Here is a 22,162-nt window from a genome sequence, read left to right as displayed (position 1 = left end):
TTCCTTACATTTTAAGGTCACAGTGCATCATTTAGATCTCAGATGATCAACAGTTAGGCTTCAACTGTAATAATACTCTGCAGTAAATGGCAATATCAGCAGAAGAGAAAATACCAAAAGAAGACCAAGACTTCATTTTTTCTGTCTAAACTTTTGTCGGTTGTCTCTGTTTTTTGTTGTTGTTTTGCTTTGTGATTCCTCAGCATGCTGCCTTTGGAGACTTTGTGCTAGTTAAGAAACAAACAAAAAATATGTGATGCTGGGGTGGGAATACAGTAAGCCTTGAAGGGAAAACATTCGCATTTGAAAAAAAGGATTTTTCCTTTACTAACAGTTTTGTATCTGCACTGCTTGTTCACTCTGACCTCTTTTCCTATCAGCTCTGTTTTCTTAGAAACTCATACTGCTGTGTTACCCGTGTTGCTTTAATATAAGAAAAAACAGGTACCTCTTTGCTGGAGAGCTCCTCACCCATTTCCTGCACTGCTCAAGTGCTCCAAACGTCAGTAGGTACATGGGGCCCAGCAGCATCTTCTGCTTAAACCCAAGAGGGTTTGCTGCTGGGTCTCTTATGTCTTGCATTAGACCAAAGGAACCGGTTGGTACTTCTGCCTCTTGCTACTCTCCACTTAGGTATTTCTTTAAAGAAAGATTCAGGAAGAGAGGGTGAGAAATGAGACAACCAGGAGGCTAACAGATAAATGTTGACTTTCTCGAGATTTACTGTAGCAGTAATAAAATAAATAAATAAATAAAAATGGGATGGATTTGTGCAATTCTGTTATTAACCTCCAGAACTGTGTTAATTTTTCACTCGTAGTGAACTCAAAAATATTCTCCAAGAGTCACGCGGTATTGATTATTAAATAGTGTGGCGACTGACATCTGTCACATCAGGCAACAATCCCTACTCAATGTTAGAAATCATAGGGGGAATGTTGTCTTCAGGAGAAATAGCCGCCCTCTTACTTTTGCACTATCAAATAAGCTCTCGGTATGGAAGGTATTTATTATATTTAAGTTATTTTGAATGTGGCTCTGTAAAGTTGTCAATTTAGGACCACTTTAGTTTAGATGGTGAAGAATGATCAGTAATCTGTAGGTGGAGAAAAAAAGCCAATTTGAGTGAGTTTGGTTACATTGCATTAAGCTATTAATTTTATCATTCAAAAAGCTGCCACTCAGGAAAAAATGCAGTGGCTGTGAAAAATACTGTCATAATGCACTAGAAAGCCAAATTCAGTGGCTTCCCTTCTCCCTTCTTTCTCTGTTTTTTATTAATAGACTAAAAAAAAAAAAAAAAGTTCTGTAACTTGTTATTACCCATTTTCCCTGGAGTAGTATTATCAAGAAATGTTGTTCCAAGGGAAATAACAGACTAACCATGAGATCCATTTGTAATTTAATGTCAGTCTTAAGGCCATTCTAGGACAGTGTGTGTTCAATTACATTGGGGTGTATTGGGCATGTTCAACTGTTAAGAGAAGTAGCGTGTGTGTACATGTGCATAAATCACAGAACCACTGCCAGTCTGTGAATTCAAGCCTCTCTGCAGTCATGCATCCAAAGATGCACCCTCATACCAGCTTCCCAGGGGAGTCTGGACGTCGGAGCTGGAGAGAAAGCTGGCTGATAACATCTGATAACAGCGTTTCCAGTGGCTGGTTGGTTGTCAGCATTAGCCCATCTTCACCATGCTAACCCAGTCACACACCGAGCTTCATTTGGGAAGAGGGGAGTTTGGGATGAGTTTTCCTTGTGTTTTCTTAATCTAATATTAGTGCATAAATACGCAATTTACAATTTCAAAATGTGTGTATATAAATACAAATGCATACATACATACATATGTATGTATAAATGTATATTGTTTAAGATTTCACTGTTAAATAATATCACAGATAGGAAAAAAATCGCCACAACTTGTTTTCACCCAGATGATGCATGATATTAAGTGCATCAGATTATAAAAACAGGTGAAAGAGATCTTCATCTTTAATCATTTTGCATGGCTTATGTTTGGTATGGGATTTTGTTTTCATTTTACAATTTCTTCGTTTCCTTCATTTTCACCAGGAGAGAGAAACAGACGAAGAAGATGTCAGGTGGCTTTCAGTTATTTGCCTCAAAATGAAGATGAACTGGAATTAAAAGTTGGTGACATCATTGAAGTTGTGGGAGAGGTAAGCAGATTTTTAATGGAATATACATGCACGCAGTTCTGGCATATCTTATGCATGCTAAGCTCTTAGATATGATGTGTTTTAAAGACACGATGTAAAACAGATGTTTTTCTTCTCTGGCACACTTACGTATCTGTTTTGGGTTACTGTTTGAGGGTGAGGGGATGTGGTTGTTTGCTTATGGGTTTTGAAAGTTTTTTTTTTTTTTTCTCTGTAGCAGTTCTGCTGCTTTTACTCAATCAGCTGTTGCTTCTGAGTTCAGTGCAGTGAAAATGCTCAGAGTTTGTGCTATTGAGTTTGTATCTTTAACATCAAATATGATAGCAGAAAAGGCTCTTCTTAATTTTAGTGAGCCAGACATAGAGAAGAATTACCTTTACTGAGTTTAACGCATTTAAGAGATTTAGTTGAAGTCCTCTGGAGTTCAGCCATGGCATTCACCTTTTGTCATCTTTGCCTGCAAATTTGAATAATTTTGGTTCAGTGTAATCAGTTAAAAAACAAAAACAACAAAACAAATTATTTAGAGACTCGAGATGTACTTATTCTGAGTGGAAGTGGATGTGGAAAATGAGTGTACATCCCTAAGAGGGACTAGGAACAAATTATGAAAGTTAAGACAGAGATCCAGAAAGATGCTTTACGTGGGTGAATCTTGTTGCAGGATCAAGGAATGTTGTTCATTCTTCATTTTTGTTCCATTAGAGACTTTAGAACTTTGTTGTTGACCTGAATAGCATGAGAACCAAAACTGGAAATGCTAACATGAAGCCTTTAAGTAGATTGCATTTAAAATAATGTAGTCGTTACTTACTTAGCCTTAAAAAGATATAAGAGCTCAGTCTGCTCAAGCATCCAGTGAAGGGTGTGTTTCAACTGGTATCATATATTTGTAGGATTTTTCTTCCTGTGACTCAGCAGCTGATAAGCCAATACGTGTTTTCTTGTCAAGGATACATGATTAGTTTTATTTTTCCTCCATTTATCACTTAGGAAACAAGTTCTGAAAGAATGTAAGTTCTGCTGCAGTCTTGATGACATCCAGTATTTTATTATGAGAGACTAAGTTATCAAATCTGACTGTAAGAAGTTGGGTGTTTGTTTTTTTTTTCCCTTTAACCTAGCTACACACACCAGCTGAATACACTGTTCTCCTGGAACAAGACAGGATGTGTCACTTTAACCTTATTCTGTCTGTGAGGAGGGATTGCAGTGTAGGATCTTAAGACAGTAAGATACCTAAGAGCACATTCTGAAGACAATGTAAACTCCATGTTATAATGCACTTCTTGGCAGCACGTGAAACATTTTTGTTATGCAATTTGAAGTGCATTTGACTTCACATGGCCACACAAGTATCTTCCGTCAGTTGCCCTACTTAAAAGACACTCTCATGTCTTTCAAGAGTAAAGTAACGGAATAAAAACCACTTCCTCATCTCCAACCTAAGAATTATTTCTACCTAATGAATCAAATGGTTAAATAATTTAGATGAGGCACTAGATTTCTTGCATGAAATGCATCTCTTGTATTCTTGTAAATTTGACCAACTTAGCTAGAAATAATGGATTTGTTTAGATCCAAACGAAACTGAAACTGTTTGCATTAAAACCAAAAGGTGTGGAACTGTGAAAGTGAAACCTTTCCCTACTTGCATGTGTGCACTCATAACTAAGGGCATGTTATATGAAACCCACTTGGATTGCTTTTTGCAGTTTTGGCAGTCTTAAACTTCTAGTCGTGCCTTGAATCGCTACTGTTGAAGAAAGCATTGACAACTTGCTGATTCTGAGGTTTCAGAAAATATATTGTCTAGGGCTGCTTCTTTGTTAGACAGTTCTACAGAACACCATACTGGAAATAATTTTTCTGTAGTGCTGAGGAGGGTTTGTGGCTAGTTTGAAGTGCTGGCCGTAAGTGAATTCTGAAGAATAGCTGACATAGGTGAGGCTGTGCTCACTCTGACCTTAGGAAATACCCTGCTCTGTCAGCTTCTGAAACATAATCTTTGCCTTAGGCATCATCTACTGTGTTTGTACAATCCACGACATTGTCTGCCTCTTCTGGGTAAAACTAGATCAGCCAGTGGAAGAGGGAAAATAAAGGAATTTGGAGAAAAAGTTCTTACCACCTGAAGGTGTATTATGTGATTTTTCTATTGTGGTTGATATTGAGCAGCTGATGTTGAGCACTTGCTGTTATTACTTCTTCTTTTGCCCTTGCCATAGTAGTGTTAATTCCTTGAGAAAATACAGCAGAATTTTTCTCTTGAAAAAGGAACTGTATTTGATGTAGAAAGTGTAGACGTTGTGCTTAGCAATGTGGTTTAGTGGTAGAGTTGGCAGTGCTAGGTTAATGGTCGGACTTGATGATCTGAGAGGTTTTTCCAGCCTAAATGATTCTGTGATTCTAAGTTGCACAAACCAGTGTACTTACCTCATTGTTTAGCCTTCTGCTTGTAGATAATGCTGCATAAAAAGATCATTGTGTTGAAATATGATTCACAGTGTTTGTCACAATTCAAAGCTACTTATTTCAAATGACAAACGTATGATATGAAGGCCTTTTATTTTTTTTTAAAAAAAAAAAAAAAAAGCTTCTTGAGTTGTGAAAATGACTGAAGGTGTTTTCCAAGGGCACAAACCATGCTGTGTTCTCATAAGAAAGTTGTATCAGTTGAATTAATTGTTTTTTAATTGACTTAGATTAGTCTTTTCAAATCTCTGTGGATTTCTGTTTATTTGGAAATAAATAAATTCCTGACTTATGGCAAACAAAAACAAATATTTTTTAAATCAAAATAGTGTCTGTGTATCTTCATGCAGTCATTTAGCAAAAGATCTGTTTAAAGTGTCACTTCTGGTTGACAACCCCATTAGAGTTTCCCCGAAAAGCTGGTTCCTGTACTGAGTGCTGTGCTAATTTGGCTTCATCTTTAAAGAGAAGGATTGTGCTCAGACATTTGTTACAAATGGGATGATGAAAGAAATTTTAGCAGTTAGTGTGTGTGGTTTTTGGAACGGAGATCCCTTAGCAAAGTCAGGTCTTCAGACCTAGCAGTGGGAGTTTATTCCTACTTCCTTTCTCCCCTTTCTCTCTTTTTCCCCTTGAAAGTTACTGCTTCCAGAAGAGGGTTGGCAGAAAGGAATGCAAGTCTGCTTCTCAGCTGCCTCCCTTAGTGCCAAGTGTGTTTCCGCAGACCCCCGGTGAAGATGGGTTACAGTCATACCCCATGGTGACATGCTGAGCATGAGGATGCCTTTCTTTCTTCCAACGTGGCTTCAGGGTGCTATGAAACACCAGAGGTGTAGTGGCATCTTAAGCTCCCGATGGTCATTCGTCCTGGTGCCAACAGATAAGATACTTTTAGAAAGGGCTTTCATGTCTGTGGTAGTCGTAGATACTATTGGAAATTCCTGTTGTATTAGAAGTGGGTTGGGTTTGCACAGTGGATTAGAACAACAACAAGTGTGGTGGTATTCTAGTTTTCTAAGCAAATAATTTAATAATTCTTTGAGGGTATTTGAATTGCTGAAAAAACAGTGTGAATTTTGCTTTCAGGGTTTATAATGTCATCAGAGAGATATTCTTGGAGGCTCTATGTTCACAGTTCCTTCCTATTTTCTAAATAGAAATTAATTATAATAAGATCAAATAGTCATAACAATAGATAAAAATGGTTGTTGTTAAACTAGAGGTTTCCATTAGTGCAGACTGCTACCCATGAGACATTAATTAGAGATTTAAATTAAAAATGCGTTTGAAACTAACAAGAGAAGCATTTTCATTATTGTTTATGTTCACATTTAATATGTGATTGATAGCTTTTTGCTTGTTATTCATTTTCCTAGTTCATTAGTTATAACTCTAATTACAGTTGTCCCAAAATACAACTGGAACTAATTGTCTTATTAAATGCAGATATCTGAATCCCAGTCATCTTTTACCCTTAGACTTCCACAGCATACCAGACAATTAACCTGTAGCATCAGAGTAAGGACGTTTGGCATGTCATTCAACAGTGCTGAGCCTGCTGGCATTTGGGATTATTCTGTCATTGTACTACTATATACCTTGTGGCCTCATCCTGCTTTTTGGCAATGTGTAGTGCATGCAGTTAAACTCACAAATAAGTCTTTGGCTGAGATGGGCTGTAATACCACTGAGCTTATTCTTTGACTTTTAATTAACAGCACCATATATTACATGATAAAATCCTATTAAAAACTCATTTGAAAATATAAAAATTAAGACTTTTTACAAATCTAGCGCTCCTTTTGGGCAAGGTTGTGGATGGGCTTTTTTTTTTGTTGAAATGATATAAAGTGGTTCATCCCATTTCCAAGAACAAGATGAACACTGGGGATTGAGCTGGACTCTCCCTACAGTTAATGTATTTTGACAACTGGAGAGTTGAAAGGGGGACATTTTTTAATAGTGACAGGAGACAGTCTTGCACCACAATTTCGGAACTGTATAATAATGCAAGAAAGCAGCTGGGAGTTGATGCTGGGGTTTCAGGTCTCTTGGTTACTGTTTTGTGAAATCTTGTTGTAAGGTGTTTTTCCTCAACCTCTGCCAACAGGTTGTTTGGAAGGACTTCCATGACTACTGCTTCTCTGGGCAGTTCATGTGGTAGGCAGGTCTTCTGTGGGCCTAAGAGTGCAAATACCTATAACTCTGTATTAGGGTCACTCCAGTTCTCTGTGACTGCTTTCTCTGTCCCTCAGTTTCTTAGTTAGAAAATGATCATCAATCAATCAAATAAACAAACAAAAAAAAAACAACAAAACACACAAAGCATTTTGACATTGAAAAATATCTCAGAGGCAGAGTGGAATCCATTACACAAAGTACTTGTGTAGATTTAATTCTTCCAATCTGCACCAGAATTGTCAAACAGCTTCTAGCTGTGCTATAGCAGAACCCCAGGGGCTGGTCAGCATCTCATGGCTATGACTGGTGCTGATGCAGTCTCAGAACAAGCCATCAAGTGGCACTGTAGGCACCACATTCAACTGAGGTCTTGTTTCCAAAGTATCTTTTCCCATTGGCTTTGAGTATGGTATGTTTTTTCACCTCTTGATTTTTTTTTTTATTATTTATTTTTAATTTCCTTTCAGCACACGTATGCTTGTGTCCTTCAACCTCAAGATCTTCCCTTTAGGACTTATGAAATAAGGAAAGATTTTTTCTTTGCTTTTTGTGCTCTACTTTTCTCTAAGCAAAGGAAATTTTGTTGACCTTGGGCCTCTCTCCTTCCTGTTGCCTGTGTCTGGCACTGCTTTTATTCCTGGGACTATAGTTTAGTTTTAACAGCACAGAAAGACTGTTCTTATCCAGGGAGACTTTCTCCCCCCCTGAAAGTTTTCCTGACTCAAAGCCTCCTTCCTTGCTTGTACTAGCTGAGCCATAAGTCATCTATTAGCAGTGCTAAACCCTAATGGGCAAAGTTGAAGGTTGTAGAAAAGCTTGTGGACCAAGCAAATACAGAAGTTTATTGGAAACATGCTTGAAGAGCTGAACATTTTAATCATTTAACAACTTACCCTAGTAATTATATAGCCAGGTGTAAGCAAGCCACTGTACCATTCCTAGATACGCCAGCAAGCAAATGCTGATAGTTGGCCTCAACATTTCTGGTTGGCCTCAACATTTCCAGCTCTTCTTGGTTATTCCATTGTGGATGGGTACCGAGTTCCCTGAAAGGGTGATGAAGGCTTGTAACAAAAAACAAAACAAAAACATTGCACTGCAGGTCAGGCTGATGCACCCTCTGATGTTTCTTTCTTTAGAGGGGGGTGTTTGAGATGGCTGTATTGGCTATGAAGAGAAAACCTCAAGTAGTAACATTTCCTCACTTTTGGAATAACTTAATCTTGGAGTCCCAGTGACCTACTGAAACACTTCTGTTTTCTTTGGTTGCATTACAGCTGTAGAATAAAACTGCTTTCACAGTTCGAAATAGAACTATTATGTTTGCCTGAAGGCTTGAACTGCTGTCATATTATATCCTTTTTTTGTACTTTAAATGTGGGAATAGGCTGATTTCAAGATATTTTTGTTGATTTCTAAGAAGCTAAATGTCCTAACATATGTGTACCCTTTGAGTACTTCTTGTTGCATGTCTGAATGTCCCACGCGTATAATTCTGTGTTATTTTCCTATATGTCCTCTTCCACAGTATTTCTCTTGAACATTTCATTGTTTGTTCTTTATGTGATTATTATTATTCATAAGTAGCAGTAGCTATAACAAACACAATTTGATTAAGCACTCATTTTCTAATAAAGTAAAACAGTTTATTTTGAATGATTTTTATGTGTATTTCTCTTTTATAGTTTCCAAAAAAAAAGTGCTTACATCAAACACGGCCTACTGAATGAGCAACTCAATTAAAAAGATAGTACAAATATTCTTTCTTCATTGAAAATGTAAAAATGAAATAATCCAAATGATATTGGAAGAACATTTGAGAGTTGCTTCAATATTTTGTAGATTAAATTTCCCTTTCAGTCCCAAAGGGGGGGCTTCTTTATGGAGAGTGTTTTTCAAGAAGTGATGTACCACTCTCTGGTTATGTTGTCGTTTGTGTCTCATTCAATCTCATTCAGTCACTGGACTGCCTATAGCTAGCTGTCTGCTGCTGGATCTGTCCCTGCCCTATGTTTGACACCAAGTGTGTTGTAGTCAGATGCATGTGTTACCTCCTAAATATATGAATTGGAGTAACAAAGTGTCTTCAGTCAGGTTCCTGTACGTTGGTGCTCTTCAGATGTGGTGTGACAGCCCTACTGGCAGCCCAGGGGCTTGGCAAGACAAGGACATGCCGTGCCTTCCCAAAAGACATTAAGCAGATACAACACATTGAAAACATTTCTTGAAAATATCTCTGGCTATGGCCACTTACATGAGCATGTGGGAAAGATTGTTCTAACTTTAAAACAAAATTTCACATTCAGAGTGAGCTTATCTTGGTGCGTGTGATGTTATGAATAGCAAAACTTCAGGTTTAGGGCCACTGAGTACTGAATGAATCCTCCTCTTCGGTTTGGTTCAGTACATGAATGCTGAGAATAAATTAGGAGCTAAATGCATAAATCCTGAAAGCACTTTGTTATAATAGTATAGTAACAAATTTTATTGAGTGCTTGTACCTCCAGATGGATTACCCCCATGAATAATGGATTTTCATTTGTAGGTTTTATTGGCTAGGAGTTATTGCAGCATTTCAAACCGTATGGCAATGGATTGCCCCTATTTGGGATAACTAAATCCTGGGGGTATTTTACTGTCGTTTTTATTACATGGATTAATCTCTAGCTGGTGTGTTTTGAGGCTGATAAAAGCATCTAGCAAGTAGCTATAGTGCTTAAAAATACTTCCAGTTTTTTGATTCTTTTGATGAAAAATTAAATCTTTTGCATGCATTGTTTGACCTGTGCCTGTGATGTCTTGCTAACCTTCTGTGTTTTCTTTTGGAAAGAATCTGGTTATGGCTTCAGATTTCTCTGAATTCGTAAAATTATCAAACAGTTAGCAGCTAATGAATGCTGTGAGTGTATTTGCATCCAATGTAGATATCTATAGATTCATGTGCATGTGTATTTCTGTATGTGTACATATGGATCCCCACATAAAGAGTGCTAATGTTAACTTACAAGAAAACTGTGAAGTGTTACCCTGGAAGAAGGAAGCAGGAGAAGTACTTGAGGGAGAGATGGAGCTGAGTGGTATAGGTCACCTTATTTCTTTTAAGTAATCACAACAGCTTGCAAAGCAGAGGTCTTGGGAACTGTGTAATTCCACTGTGCTTAATCTTCTGGTCAATCAGCTAATGCAGTTACAGTTTAATGTTTAGCTGTAATCAATAGAGCCATCTGGGTATAGTGCATCAGAAAAATAGAAATAGGTTATAGTCAAAGAGTCTTGGCCATTTTGTGTATTTTCTGTATAAATATATAGATACTTAAAGATATTATTTATAGAGACTGCAAAGTGTTGTGGATCATACAGTTTCAGTTTCATTTTTCTGTGTGTTTTTTTAGTTTGGGGAGAACAAAACCAAACATTAGCATTCAGAGGCTTTGAGACTATCATGTAAAACGCTTCACTGAAGTCATTGAGTGATTCGTATGCATCGTCTTCTCAGAAGTATCAGCAAGATAATAGCCATTATTGCCAAAGTTCTGCCTGACCTCACGGATGTTACTGATGCATTAGGGTGGGAAAAAAAGAGAGAAAATTTGTCATAAACAGATACTGAGATTACGTGAAAATAGCTCTGGTAGCCTGAACTGCTTTCAAATTTAAACAAAAAATAACCGAGGAGGACAGGAAATGTGCTAAAAAGGATGGAGACGGAGAAAAAACACAGGAAATACTCTGACCCTGAAGTAATAACAATTTGCTTTATAATAGAATTGTACTTGTAGCTAAAATGAAAAAAAATGTAACCATTCTTCTGTAGTTTGACAAAAATTTTGCTTGTGTTGTATAAAGGTAAAAAATATCTGTTTTCTAAGAACTCAACATTTTCACAGAGAAGTGATATGAAACTTTTTCCCCACTATTAGTTAGCTAATACCATTTGAGTTAAGGGGTTGGTTTGATTTTTGACAGTAAACGTCAAGACCCCCAACTTGTAACATAACTTCAGGTTTTCATAACTTGTTTGGAGGGGGGACGGGGAAGAGGTGGGTCAAACAGTATTGGAGGCTGATGTATCACAGACTGGTGCTGTCCTCCCCTGTCATTTTTCTGGTGAATGAACAGTGTCTGACAGATGAAAAATGTTTATCTGTCAAGGGTGTGTTTCAGCTGATTCATTAGTAAGTCATTTCTTGCTGCCCCATTATAACCTAAAGGCATCTGGTTTCTAAGGGCTGTCATTTCATTGTATGACACTGCCACTCTATCCTGAATGGGGTTATCTAGGAGGGAGTTAGTCATTTTTAAATGGTATTTTCTCTTGGAATTCAGCTAGGAAGTGTCTGTGCTTTCTGACCATATTATCATTATTTATTTCAGCAGCTCTTTGTAACTCTTCCAGAGTCAAATGTGCGTCAATACTGTTTATTCTGTGGAAATACTATAGATTTCTTACATTTACATCTTAATGATGTGACAACATTCTTAATTTTTAAAATGGAGAATTTCTGGTTTTGCTGGAGAAGGCAGCGATATTCCTATGTTTTATATTAAGACTGAAATTGAAAGTCTTATAATGTGTAAATCGTGAATATTAAGACAGTTATGAGTAGGAGAATAGTGTGCACTGAAAATTTAGGGATTGAACTGATATCCATAAAAATTGCAATGTGGAGACACCTTGCGCTCTCAAAGTTGTTCTTTTATCCTTTTATTTAATGTTTGTCCATGATTCTGACTGGACCAGCACTGCTAACGTTTACAGATGGGCATCTTTTAATTTAGAAAGAAAAAAAAAAAAAAGAGGAAAAAAGAGAGAAATGCTTCAGCTTGGAGCCTCAGCCATATGCATATACCTGAAATTAATAAGAACTGCTCAAAATCATGACTGGTGTTACTGAAAATCGTGTATGTAATGTGACTCCGTAAAGTGTTGCTTATGTTAAACCCTTTTATTTATTTATTTATTTCTGTTTTGGTGCAGGTCGAAGAGGGCTGGTGGGAAGGAATACTTAATGGAAAGACGGGCATGTTTCCTTCCAACTTCATAAAGGAACTGTCTGATTCTGACGATGTTGGAACAGCACAGGAAGAACAAGTAAAGCCAAGTAAGAACAATTATTGTTGATGTTCTGGATGTATGTCTGCGTGCTTAGCCAACACACTGAGAGGGTAGTGCGTTCTTATCTCTTTCTTGGAAGTGTTTTTGAATGCCTTGTTTTTAATTTACTTTGTGAAAGGGTCAGATGATGGTGCTAAGTGAGTACTGGCAATACTAGTTGGCGATGCTACCTGAGTTAAGACTTGCCCAGCTGCAACCAAGACCAAGAACACAGCAGGCAATGATGATTACTGGCTTTGTATTTCCAAATGAATTAAGATTTTTTTTTGTCTTTAGATGTGGAAACTGAGCAAAGTAACCAAACATTTCCGAAGTGGCTGTGCTTATTTAAATGAGGGATTAAAGTGCCATACCTTCTTTAATGCCTCCAGTAGATTTAAGGATTCATAATTATTGGTGTGGGACATGCGGCACTTTTTCCCTCCAGGTGCTGAGCATGTTACTATCACCTCCGTCACCCACTGCCCCAGCAGCCAAAGGGAAAAAGGCCAGAACTGGGACATGGACTTTGTTCTCTCACTTACAGTGGGCCAGTACTGCTGCAGGTGAAAAGCATGTTTGGTAACTAAGTATGCAATAGTATAAGCATGGTAGTGGGTTATCCTATTTATAGCTTCCCTTGAAGAATAACCTGAACCAAAAGTATGCTGTTATATCAAATGGATACTTGTCGGTCTTCATTTTTTTTTTCTTTTCTGTTTTTCAAATAGATATTCTTGTTACCTCCTAATTCAGTGGTCGATTTGGAATCCTCAGTGAAAAGAAAAAAAATCAATTGTATTGACATATTTCAGGATAATTCCACATTTACCCACCAAATTCTTCCTTTGCAGTCTGTTTACTATCTTCAACAGTGCAGATGCTCATTGCTATATAGTATGCTTCTGAGATCTCTGCGACAGATAAAAGTGAAAGGGCTCCCAAGATCTTTGCAAGCTTATTTCAGCTGAAGTTTACCAAAGGCTCTATAGCTCACCCTGCCAGTGAAAGGCAGAAAATTATGCTTCTTTCTTGTAGCTTTTTCTTTTTCTTTTTTTTTTTCCCTCTCATTTTTCCACTTAAGGTAACTTTATCTTTATTCCATCCCACAGAAATAAGATTCTGAGAAACCTTGCTTATGCAATGATGAAATATTTTCCTATTGTTTTTGTAATGGAGTTCTTATTCATGTGTGGTATGTGTAGTGGCACCGGAGACCTAGTCATGTGGTCAGTGCTGCTAATGGTGATAACAGGTAACGTTCCTTCAAACCTGAATGAAAATATTTGTAAAGAAGTTAACAATTTTAGTGTGATGGAAAGGGAAGAAGGGCATTAAGTGAAGTTGGGCATTTCAGTGAGACTGCAAACTGCTGCCTGTAACTTGAACCATGAATTTCTTTTGTTATAAGCACAGTGAGTCTTGGAAGAACTAATTGTATAGACATAGTTTCAGCTCTGGATTCTATAATGCTTGCTAGTCTATAAATGAAAAAGGTAAGTGATACCGTCAGGGATGGAATGCCCCAATTCTGTCCATATGAATGAATATTTCTTCCCCAGGTAATTTGGTAATAGTTTATTTGTAATGAGCATCCTAAAAATGTCTTTTAATAAAAACATACATTGGAGAGCATAACTGTAGCCACAAATCATTAGACTGACTGCTCCATCGACACCCCTAATGGTATATAGTCTGTTCATGCTATCAGTGTTGTGTACTGGTTTTGACTGCCAGTGGAATCTGTCATTTGTGAGACTTGTATTGAGAAGATGCCAGCAACGTAGATACTGGTTTTGTCTCTTTAACTAAATTGAAGATAGCTATAGCTGAGAGATGGGTATTATTTCTCTTTTATTTGAAAGTTAACTATGTGGAGGTGCTTTGCGGCTAGCTAAGATGATGTGTTATTAGGAGCTATTTTCTAAACTTAAAAAACAGAGTTCTGCAAGCCTCCTGAGAGAGAAAAAGAGACTCAAGGAATGTTGAAATTCTTATGGGGGCTTTCCTGCTTTTTTTTATCTTTATTTCTTTTTTTCTGGAAGTAACACCACCAATTTGAGAACTGCATTTTCCTAGCAGAAGCATGGGAAATATGCATTGGCACAGTTCTTTCTATGTGCTTTATGTAATTTTTATGGGTGTTACACTCTAACACATGGTGCTTTAGGAGGCTATATTCAGGTACCCTGACTATCTGTATTTGAAAATCTCTATAATGAGATAGCAAATTTTTCTGCAAGTTTATGCAAATAACTAGGAGTGATAATCCCATTTCAAGCATCTGTGCTTATTCTTTAAACACAGCAATATAAAAAACAAGAAACCTTTGGATGATTTGGGCATTAGGCCTACATAATGTTCTAGGTAATATCTCGTAAGGGTGTACATTCATGCATGCTTCTAGATCAGCTCCTTCCTCTGTGGATGACAAGACATGAGAGAGCATCAAATCTGCAATAACTCCTTTTTGTTTCACTGGAAACATTGTTGGAATATGTGTGAGTCGCAGGACTTTGTAAGGCAAAAATCTAGAATATGAATTGTAGATTTTTATGTTATTTTCTGGGTGAACACTCAGATCCAAGAGGCTGTACATATGCATTGAAACAGAAACTTGGGTGGTCAATGAGGTTCCACACAGTTCCTAGAGGATACTAAAATGGATTGGGGTATGGCTCTGCAATCTTGAGCAGCAGCCTTAAACTCAGCAACCTAGGCTATAACATGGTTAAGGTAATACTTGGCAAGTTCACTGCAAGACTTGGAATAGTAGCACGGGATCTTTGGAGAAAGAGCACTGTGCAAACATGAGTGTTTTATTTTATTAATACTTAAAAATAATTTGTTAGTTAAACTTAATATTTTAATTACATTTTAATGACCCTCTCCAGAGAGAACCATTTGTAAGTGCAAACATATTTTTTGTTGAGCTCAGCAGAAGCAATACAGAAGAGAGAAATAATATAGCTTGGCTTTTTAGGAATAAAGATAACGAAAACGCATATTCTTCTGTCATTGTGTTATGACCTACAGAGACCTAATGAGGAAAAAGATGCTGTCTGTTTTTATTATTTTTTAATGTGCCCACGTACATTTTACAGCAGATCAGAGTAAATGGCCAGAAGGAACTGGCTTGATTTCTTTTCACACTCTGCTACAGAGTAACCTCAGAATTTTTTTCTGAATTAGAAGTCCCTTTTTTTTTTTTTAAAGTGTCTAAACATTTCTCAAGACAAATAGCAGGACTTAATAGCCCCTTAACTTAAAGGGCTGGGAACCTATGATTTCCCTTAGGTTGGTAGATGCTCAGCAGATTAGAAAGTGAGACTGTTACAAGATCAAAAGATCTATCTATGTGTCTATCTACACATACTTATTTTAAATATTTGTCCCAGCTGTAAGGTGATTTCCACCTTTCTTTTGTCTTCAAAGACACATTTCAAAATACGAGTAGGGACAGGCTCAAGTACCCTTAGAGTGAACAACAGTTCTTTGTTCTTTAAAGCATCCTCTTAAATTAGAACATTGTTTTTCTCTGAGGGAAGGTTACACGGCAAGAATGGGAAGTATACATTATAATTTTTCCACTATATTAAATGGATACATGAACTATAAGGCTAATTATTTTTGAGATTTCTCAGCTATCTAGTATTGATTTTAAGAATATTTTGTATACTGCATCTTGTCATTACAGTCTGTGGAGAAGCAGGAAGGCTGTCCCATAATCAAATGAATTGCATGTGAGAATCACAACTTATTATTGAGATGATTTCAAAGGCATTTTAGTATGTTCATGGCAATGTCATGGCAATATTTAAAGGTAGCCTGTTGCATGTTTGTCTGTTCAGAAGTTGCTAGGCCTCATGTTAGGTATCAATTACTTTTAGAAACCTGTTAGTGATGGCTACTGAGGAGTCATGATTGCAGGAACTAGGACCGGTGATGGACTCAGCAGCTGATGCTTCAGTCGGGCAACTTGGTGTATTTTGTATTCTTAAAGCTTTCTGATGTTCATTCCTGTCTCTCTGGTTCTTTTCACTGTCATGAAGCTTAACATGCCTTTCTCTTAGCAATTTCTTAACTGTACCTTGAAAGTTTTAATGGTATTATTTGAATGGTATCTTGTAAAAGCCAGGTAGAAAAGTAGATTTGCAGCATTTTTGCTTCCTCGTTGTGTAAAAATAAGACAATGAAAACTTTGTGCTGTTAATTAAACTACAGGTACAAAACAAAGAAACTGCTTTTTACGATATATAAATAGGCATAGTTTTTTGTTTCCTGAAAGTCCAACAGAATGACATGCAGGAAAAAATATAATCTACATTTTTGGTACCAGAATGGGTGGATGCTATATTGAAATAACTCACATGTACTGGCTATTTTGCTATAAAATTATACTGAATACATTCATTTTTGTGATGGTATACCTAGGTGATCTTGACAGCAAGCTGACATTGGTATATTTTTGGACTTGCCTGTATACCTTGGGTTAACAAAACTAAAAGTGACACCTCAAATGCTCATGCCCTTTGCCTTCACTTGAATTCCATACCATGACTGCCAGAGCATGAGTTGTCTTGCTATCAAAGAAAAAAAAAAAAGCACCAAGAAATTCATGGTTTTGATAGTGGAAATGTTATCTTAAATACCTAGGATGGGAAGTGTTTTTCTTTTTTCTTGTTTTCTTTTTTTTTAAGTTTTCGTGTTTTGTTTTTGTTAATGTGTACAGAGTTAAAACACCTGATTAAGCCATTGGCTGAAAAACTGCTTTATTTAGCTTTTTTGTATCTATTCCTTCAGCAAAGCATTGTTTAATACTAGGTCCCATGTCCAAAATATTTCTAATAAATCCTCTTGGAAAGATGCAGCATTTTTGATGCTCACAGGATCCTGGTATATTAAAGAAAGCAGAATATTTCAGTGCCCTCTTTGGAAGTCAGCTGTGCTTGTTCACTACATCTGCAACAGGAGTGTTGAGCCACTGTGAGTACGTCATTGCAGTACTGATTTTTTTTCAGGCTTCCCGTGAGCTCCATGAGGGGGCTGAATAAGACAGACAAATCATTTAATTTGCAAGTTATGAATCTTGATGGACAACAGACAAAACCGAAGCAAAAATGCATTCTGTTGGACATTGTAAAGAACAGCTTTAGCAAAATCATGAGATTCTCTTATCTGACATACATGCAGTAAGAACATTTTAACTTCATGTAAAATCAGATACTTTTGTTAATATTCTCGCTGTTTTGCTAATGAGTCTTTAAAAATGTTAGTGACTGAAAATACAGATTAAAACCTCTTCCTCTCCCTTCTTTTTACCATCATTCGATCTCTTCACCCCCACCCCACCCCTTCTCTTTTTTTTCCCTCTTTCCTTCTCTTCCCTGCTGTCAGGAAAATCTGCCTTTGAAGGGACAATTCTGTACAGAGTGGCACCGGCAAAGATTGACAGCTACAGACGCTATAACAGTGAGTGTGTTTCAAAATCAACAAGCAATAGCTTCAGTCCTCAGTACTTGTTTGATTTATCTACACTTGTAAAGTGTGCCACTGCTACTCACTTACAGCTACTCTACATGCATATCTATCTGTCTGTAAGCTCAAGTCGGTTTGCTGCTGATGAACTGCCTAGCCTTAATGCAGTGAGAATGCACTCAGTCCTTCTGTGCATGTATATGTTATGTCCGTATAATGTATGCGTGTAAGCCCACAATAAACTGTAAATTACATGGGATGTTTGGGTTTGTTATGGATTGAAACGAAGACCATTTAGTCCCATCTATTTTGCCACCTGAAATATGAAGACGATTGATAATAACCACAAATCTTTGAATTAAATCTCCATCTGCTCTAAAACTGAAGTTCCCATTAGAATTGCTGAATTCATTAAATATGCTGTGCTTTTCTTAAGAACAACGTGGCTTTTGTTTTGTTTTGTATCAATTTTACTGCATGCTCTTCTTTTGGCATTCTGTCTTTGACAGCTATTACTCACAGCATTTTGGTTGATAGGTTTTTCTGCCAAGGAAGCAGGTAAAAGATACAAAGCTACTTTCATTTCATGTTCAGGTTTTTGCCTTCTGCGTTTTGGAAGCATGGAACATATGCTGCTTTTCATATGCTTTTACTACCCTGTTAATACAGAAGAAGAGAGGATAGTGGTATCAGATGCAAGACTGAGGAAGCAAGGAAGACAGAAATCTGTCCTTCCACCTGCTTCTCATCCAGAAATCTATCAGAAAGAGATCCTACCGATTCACATTTAGTGTGACTAAGTACAAAGCGTTCAGTCCTGTCCTCCGGTGAACAGGATGTTGTGCTAACTTTGGCATCTGATTTTATCTCATCCAGCTTTCTCTCCAGAATACCCAAGCTGTGCTGCCCTTCCTTCTACTCTCTGGGTGGGGGAGTTTGCTTTCCTACCTCTGTTGAATTATGTCTTCAGCATATTCACAGCAAAGGATGAAGCAGTAGAAGTGATAGCCTTCTACGCTGGTAACTTGCACTTGCACTTCTGTTGTTGTCTGAGCAAAAACTGAAGTTCCGTCTATGTGTGCAGCCCTTGGTAAATGATCTCCCTGTCTACCAGAATTCACCTCTTCTCTGAGCTCTTCTCGAGCTTCAGACCAAGCTCTTTTTCTGGCTGGAGCAGACCAACGTGGCTTCATGTTTTTCTGCTGCATCTCACCTTAGAGCCTTCTTAACTGCCTTAATCAGAGTGTGTGCTTCCTGCAGATTTCTTAGACCATCGTGTTTTCAATCCCCTCTGTTTTTGATGATGATCCACTTACCTGATGAGAGTAACACAGATTTACAAAGTGACTCTGGTGTGTGTGACTTCTCATTTCAAAACCTCACTTCAAATCAGATATGAGATCTGCCTTTGGAGCCTTAATTTCACAACAGTAAACTCTCTGGGCAGTGTTGCCCTAATGTTACCAGAAAACTTGCTTTTCATGCCCTGCCCATTCTTTATTAACTGTCAAATGGCCTTCTCCAGTTATATAGGCAGAGCCTAAGTAAAACCAGAAAGAATTCAATGTCCAGTCATGCTAGAGCTCTGCATTTAGTTCTCCTTGATAACAATAACCACCCGTGATCATGCCATGTTGCGCAAGATAAATTTCAACAAACATTTCAAAGCACGTATGGTTGGATAGGTATCTACAGGCATTCTTAGTCACTAGCTGCAAGAAGACAACCCACAGTAGATGTCTCCCATTGCCCAGGACAAACACCCCTATGAACTTTGTTTTCCAAGCTGCCCAAAGATGTCGTGTTTGATACTACGTCCCTTGGCATTTGGTTGAGACGTGCACGTTGTTGTTTTCATGCTACCGAGGTGTCTTGCTCTCCCTGTAAAGCTGCACTTTAGAAGACCAGATGTCCAGCTACCTTTGCAGCCTGTTTGTCACTTACTGGGTTAAATCTGGGACTGAAACGGGTGGTAGACAAAATCAGATCATCTGGGAAAGTGTTAAGCAAAGTGAGAGTTGGCATCGCTACTGTCAGAGATGTTATCTCCTGACTAACATGCAGAGAGGAGGTTTCACTATTCTTCCTGTTGCATCTGTTGGCAGCTCTTTTCCTGCATACTAATTTTCTTCCACAGCAGGCCTACGGAAGGTGTGGCCAGCCTGTTCCATTTTGTACCTTATCTGTGGCCCTTATTTTTAGGCAGATACCTGTGTGCTTGTGTTTCCAGTGAAAACTGTTTGGAGACACTCCACAGGATTGTTTTCATTTAGGACCGTGGGTTTTAAGCAACCCACAGCTCCTCCGCTGTCAGGTTTCTGATTGCTCCATAAGCTAAGCACACGTCAGTTCATAGCTTCAGACTCCTTATGCCCAAAGGGTGCTTCGATTCGCCTGTACTGCATTGCATGAAGCGTTGCTCAACTTCTGAAGCAAGCTTCAGAAGAAAAATGCTTTTACTTTACAAACATGTGCGTAGCGCTAAAATAATTTCATTTTGAAAGCCATTTTGCAACTGCTATGTTTAAAAGAAATTTTCTTTCTTAACCAAGGCCTGGAGTAGCTAAATGCTGTCAAATTAGTTTGTAGCTGCTTCTAGAGATACTTTTCCTTGAAATATGCAAGACTGTCTCCTGCATAAGCAGCCAGCGTTGCCTTCACATGCTGACATGGCTTTTTCAGTCATTAGGATGCCAAACTCCACTCGGCAATAGCTCTAACTCCTTTGGTATTCTGCTCATTAACCTGCTGTCAGAGAATTTTTGCTGCTGTGTATGCTGGGTGAACACACAACAACAGCAAATTACTTACTTGTCATTTTGTTGATCACAGCCCTCTTTCCTCTCATCCTAGAACCTTCCTGCATCTTGGATTTCTAAGGTTTTTTATTTTTTTATTTTTACTGGTCTAATTTCTCTTTCTTCCTTCGCTTTCTTTTCCTTTGAAAATGCTACAACAGAGGAACAGGGCAGATTCAGTGCCTGACTTGACAAATATTTGCCTCTCTTTCCTTATACATGGACCCACAATGCTGTCAGTAATAGATACTAGATATAATGGAAGAAGATGAGACAGGATCGTTGAAACAGAAGTATTCGTGAGTAACCTTAATTGTGTTTTCTATTGCTCCAACACATTAATTTTTTTTCCTAATCCTTGAGGAACAGTGTCTGGTCAGAGTTCAAAGAAATCAATATGGTTGACGTATTTGTGGTATTATTAACTCCATTTAAGAATGTCTGAATGTGAGCACAGTTAAACGAGAAACCAGGACGTGGGTTTGAACAGTTCTGAAGAGGACGGTTACAAATTTTATTTCAGCTTCTAACTTGCTCACAAAGAATACCGTGTAATAAATTCACCGCTGCTACAATGAAAAATAACATCTGACAAAGAACAATGTTAAAAAATGGGCGAGAGAAAAATTTTTGATTAAGAATAAGCATCCTGTTTTCTGGCGAACAGATGTACAGATGGCAAGCGATTGCGGGTGGTGGGTAGAAGAATTACGTTGCATTAAATCCTTCCAAAGATTTGGGCTCCCATCAGCAAGTGGCTTTCCATGAGTCTCATTAAAGATCAGTTTTTGGTGAGTGGCAGGGAAAGAATCCTTTTGGCTGTGGTTGCTTATCTGTTATTTCACATACAATAACACATTCCTGTACTTGGAGAGAACACGGGTGATGACAAAACAGTTCCAAAATGAAGAAGGCGAGAGTACAGCTGTGAAACTCCTGAATGAGTGGTTGTTTCTGTTTGCTCTTGTGGTACTCAGGGAAATGGCTGGGGATGAGGTGAAGCCACCAGTTTCCTCCTTGATGGCTCCGTGTTCATGCTGCAGAAGATGCTTGTACTGCATTGCCCATAATGCATGCTGCTACGTGGTGCAGGACACTGCTCCCCTTTTCCCTGCATGATATTTTGTGAAAGCATAAAATCTTGAGGCTGTTTGTTACGTGGCAAGAAGCGTTGTGTTAAGGAAAATGAACGTTGTGAAAGGAAATGACAAAATGTTTAGAATACAAGGTTACATTTCTTCAAGGAGCATAACCAAGAAGAACAAATAATGACTAATATTGAGATAGTCTGCATCAACCATTTGTACATGTATAATCACTCGGTTAAGAAGCATAAATGTGGTGTGTTTTTTTTAAAGTGTGAATTTATTAACCTTTAATTATGAAGGAGCAGTGCAGCTTTGTTTTACAGTCATTTTAAAAATCAAGCTTCCTCTTCTGTTTTTGCCTTCCTTAATTGACACTACAGAATGTTGTTAAGGATGTCTTCAGCAAAATACAGGACTTTCACAGAAAACAAGCTCAAGCTAAGTACCTGATAGGCTGAATCTATGCATTCTGCCTTTGCCTCTGTGTGAGGAAAAGGAAGAAAGACGCTTCCTGTTTCATCTGCTGCAGTTGCCATCTATGGCTTCACCTTCATTATCGTTCACATCAGTCGCTCAGGAGCTCCACACCACCCTTCTCTAAATAGAAGGAAAGACCACGTTTCCCCTTGCCTTTCCTCCCTCCCATAAAAGGCAGAAATCCCAATAAGCTTCATTTACACAGTTCTTTATTCCATTAAACACAGCTGACAGCGTTTCTCTCTGGCTGCCAGACCAAATCAGGAGACTGTTTGCATTGTCTCAGGTGTGTGCCTCTGAACAGCTGACCTTTACATGGCTTAACAGAGCTAGTCCAAGAAGAGCTCAGAGAGCCTGAGCATCCCTGGCTCACACATCAGCAGTGTT

The 22,162-nt window shown here is 38.0% G+C and overlaps 1 protein-coding gene across 2 annotated transcripts in view; it reads left to right on the top strand.

Annotated features, from left to right (window-relative positions):
- Positions 1-22,162, top strand: part of SH3KBP1 (SH3 domain containing kinase binding protein 1) — a 219,892-nt gene that overhangs the window by 109,312 nt on the left and 88,418 nt on the right. Inside the window, exons 4-6 of one of the 2 annotated variants that reach the window (XM_084306300.1) lie at positions 2,077-2,183; positions 11,818-11,941; positions 17,332-17,406. In XM_084306300.1, the coding sequence (XP_084162426.1) occupies positions 2,077-2,183; positions 11,818-11,941; positions 17,332-17,406 (306 nt within the window). The remainder of the gene's footprint in view (positions 1-2,076; positions 2,184-11,817; positions 11,942-17,331; positions 17,407-22,162) is intronic. The other variant, XM_084306299.1, reaches the window with a different exon arrangement.

This window comes from Netta rufina, assembly GCF_964035555.1.
Source record: "Netta rufina genome assembly, chromosome: 1".
Classification (NCBI taxonomy): domain Eukaryota; kingdom Metazoa; phylum Chordata; class Aves; order Anseriformes; family Anatidae; genus Netta; species Netta rufina.
This window is presented reverse-complemented; position numbering and strand designations above follow the sequence as displayed.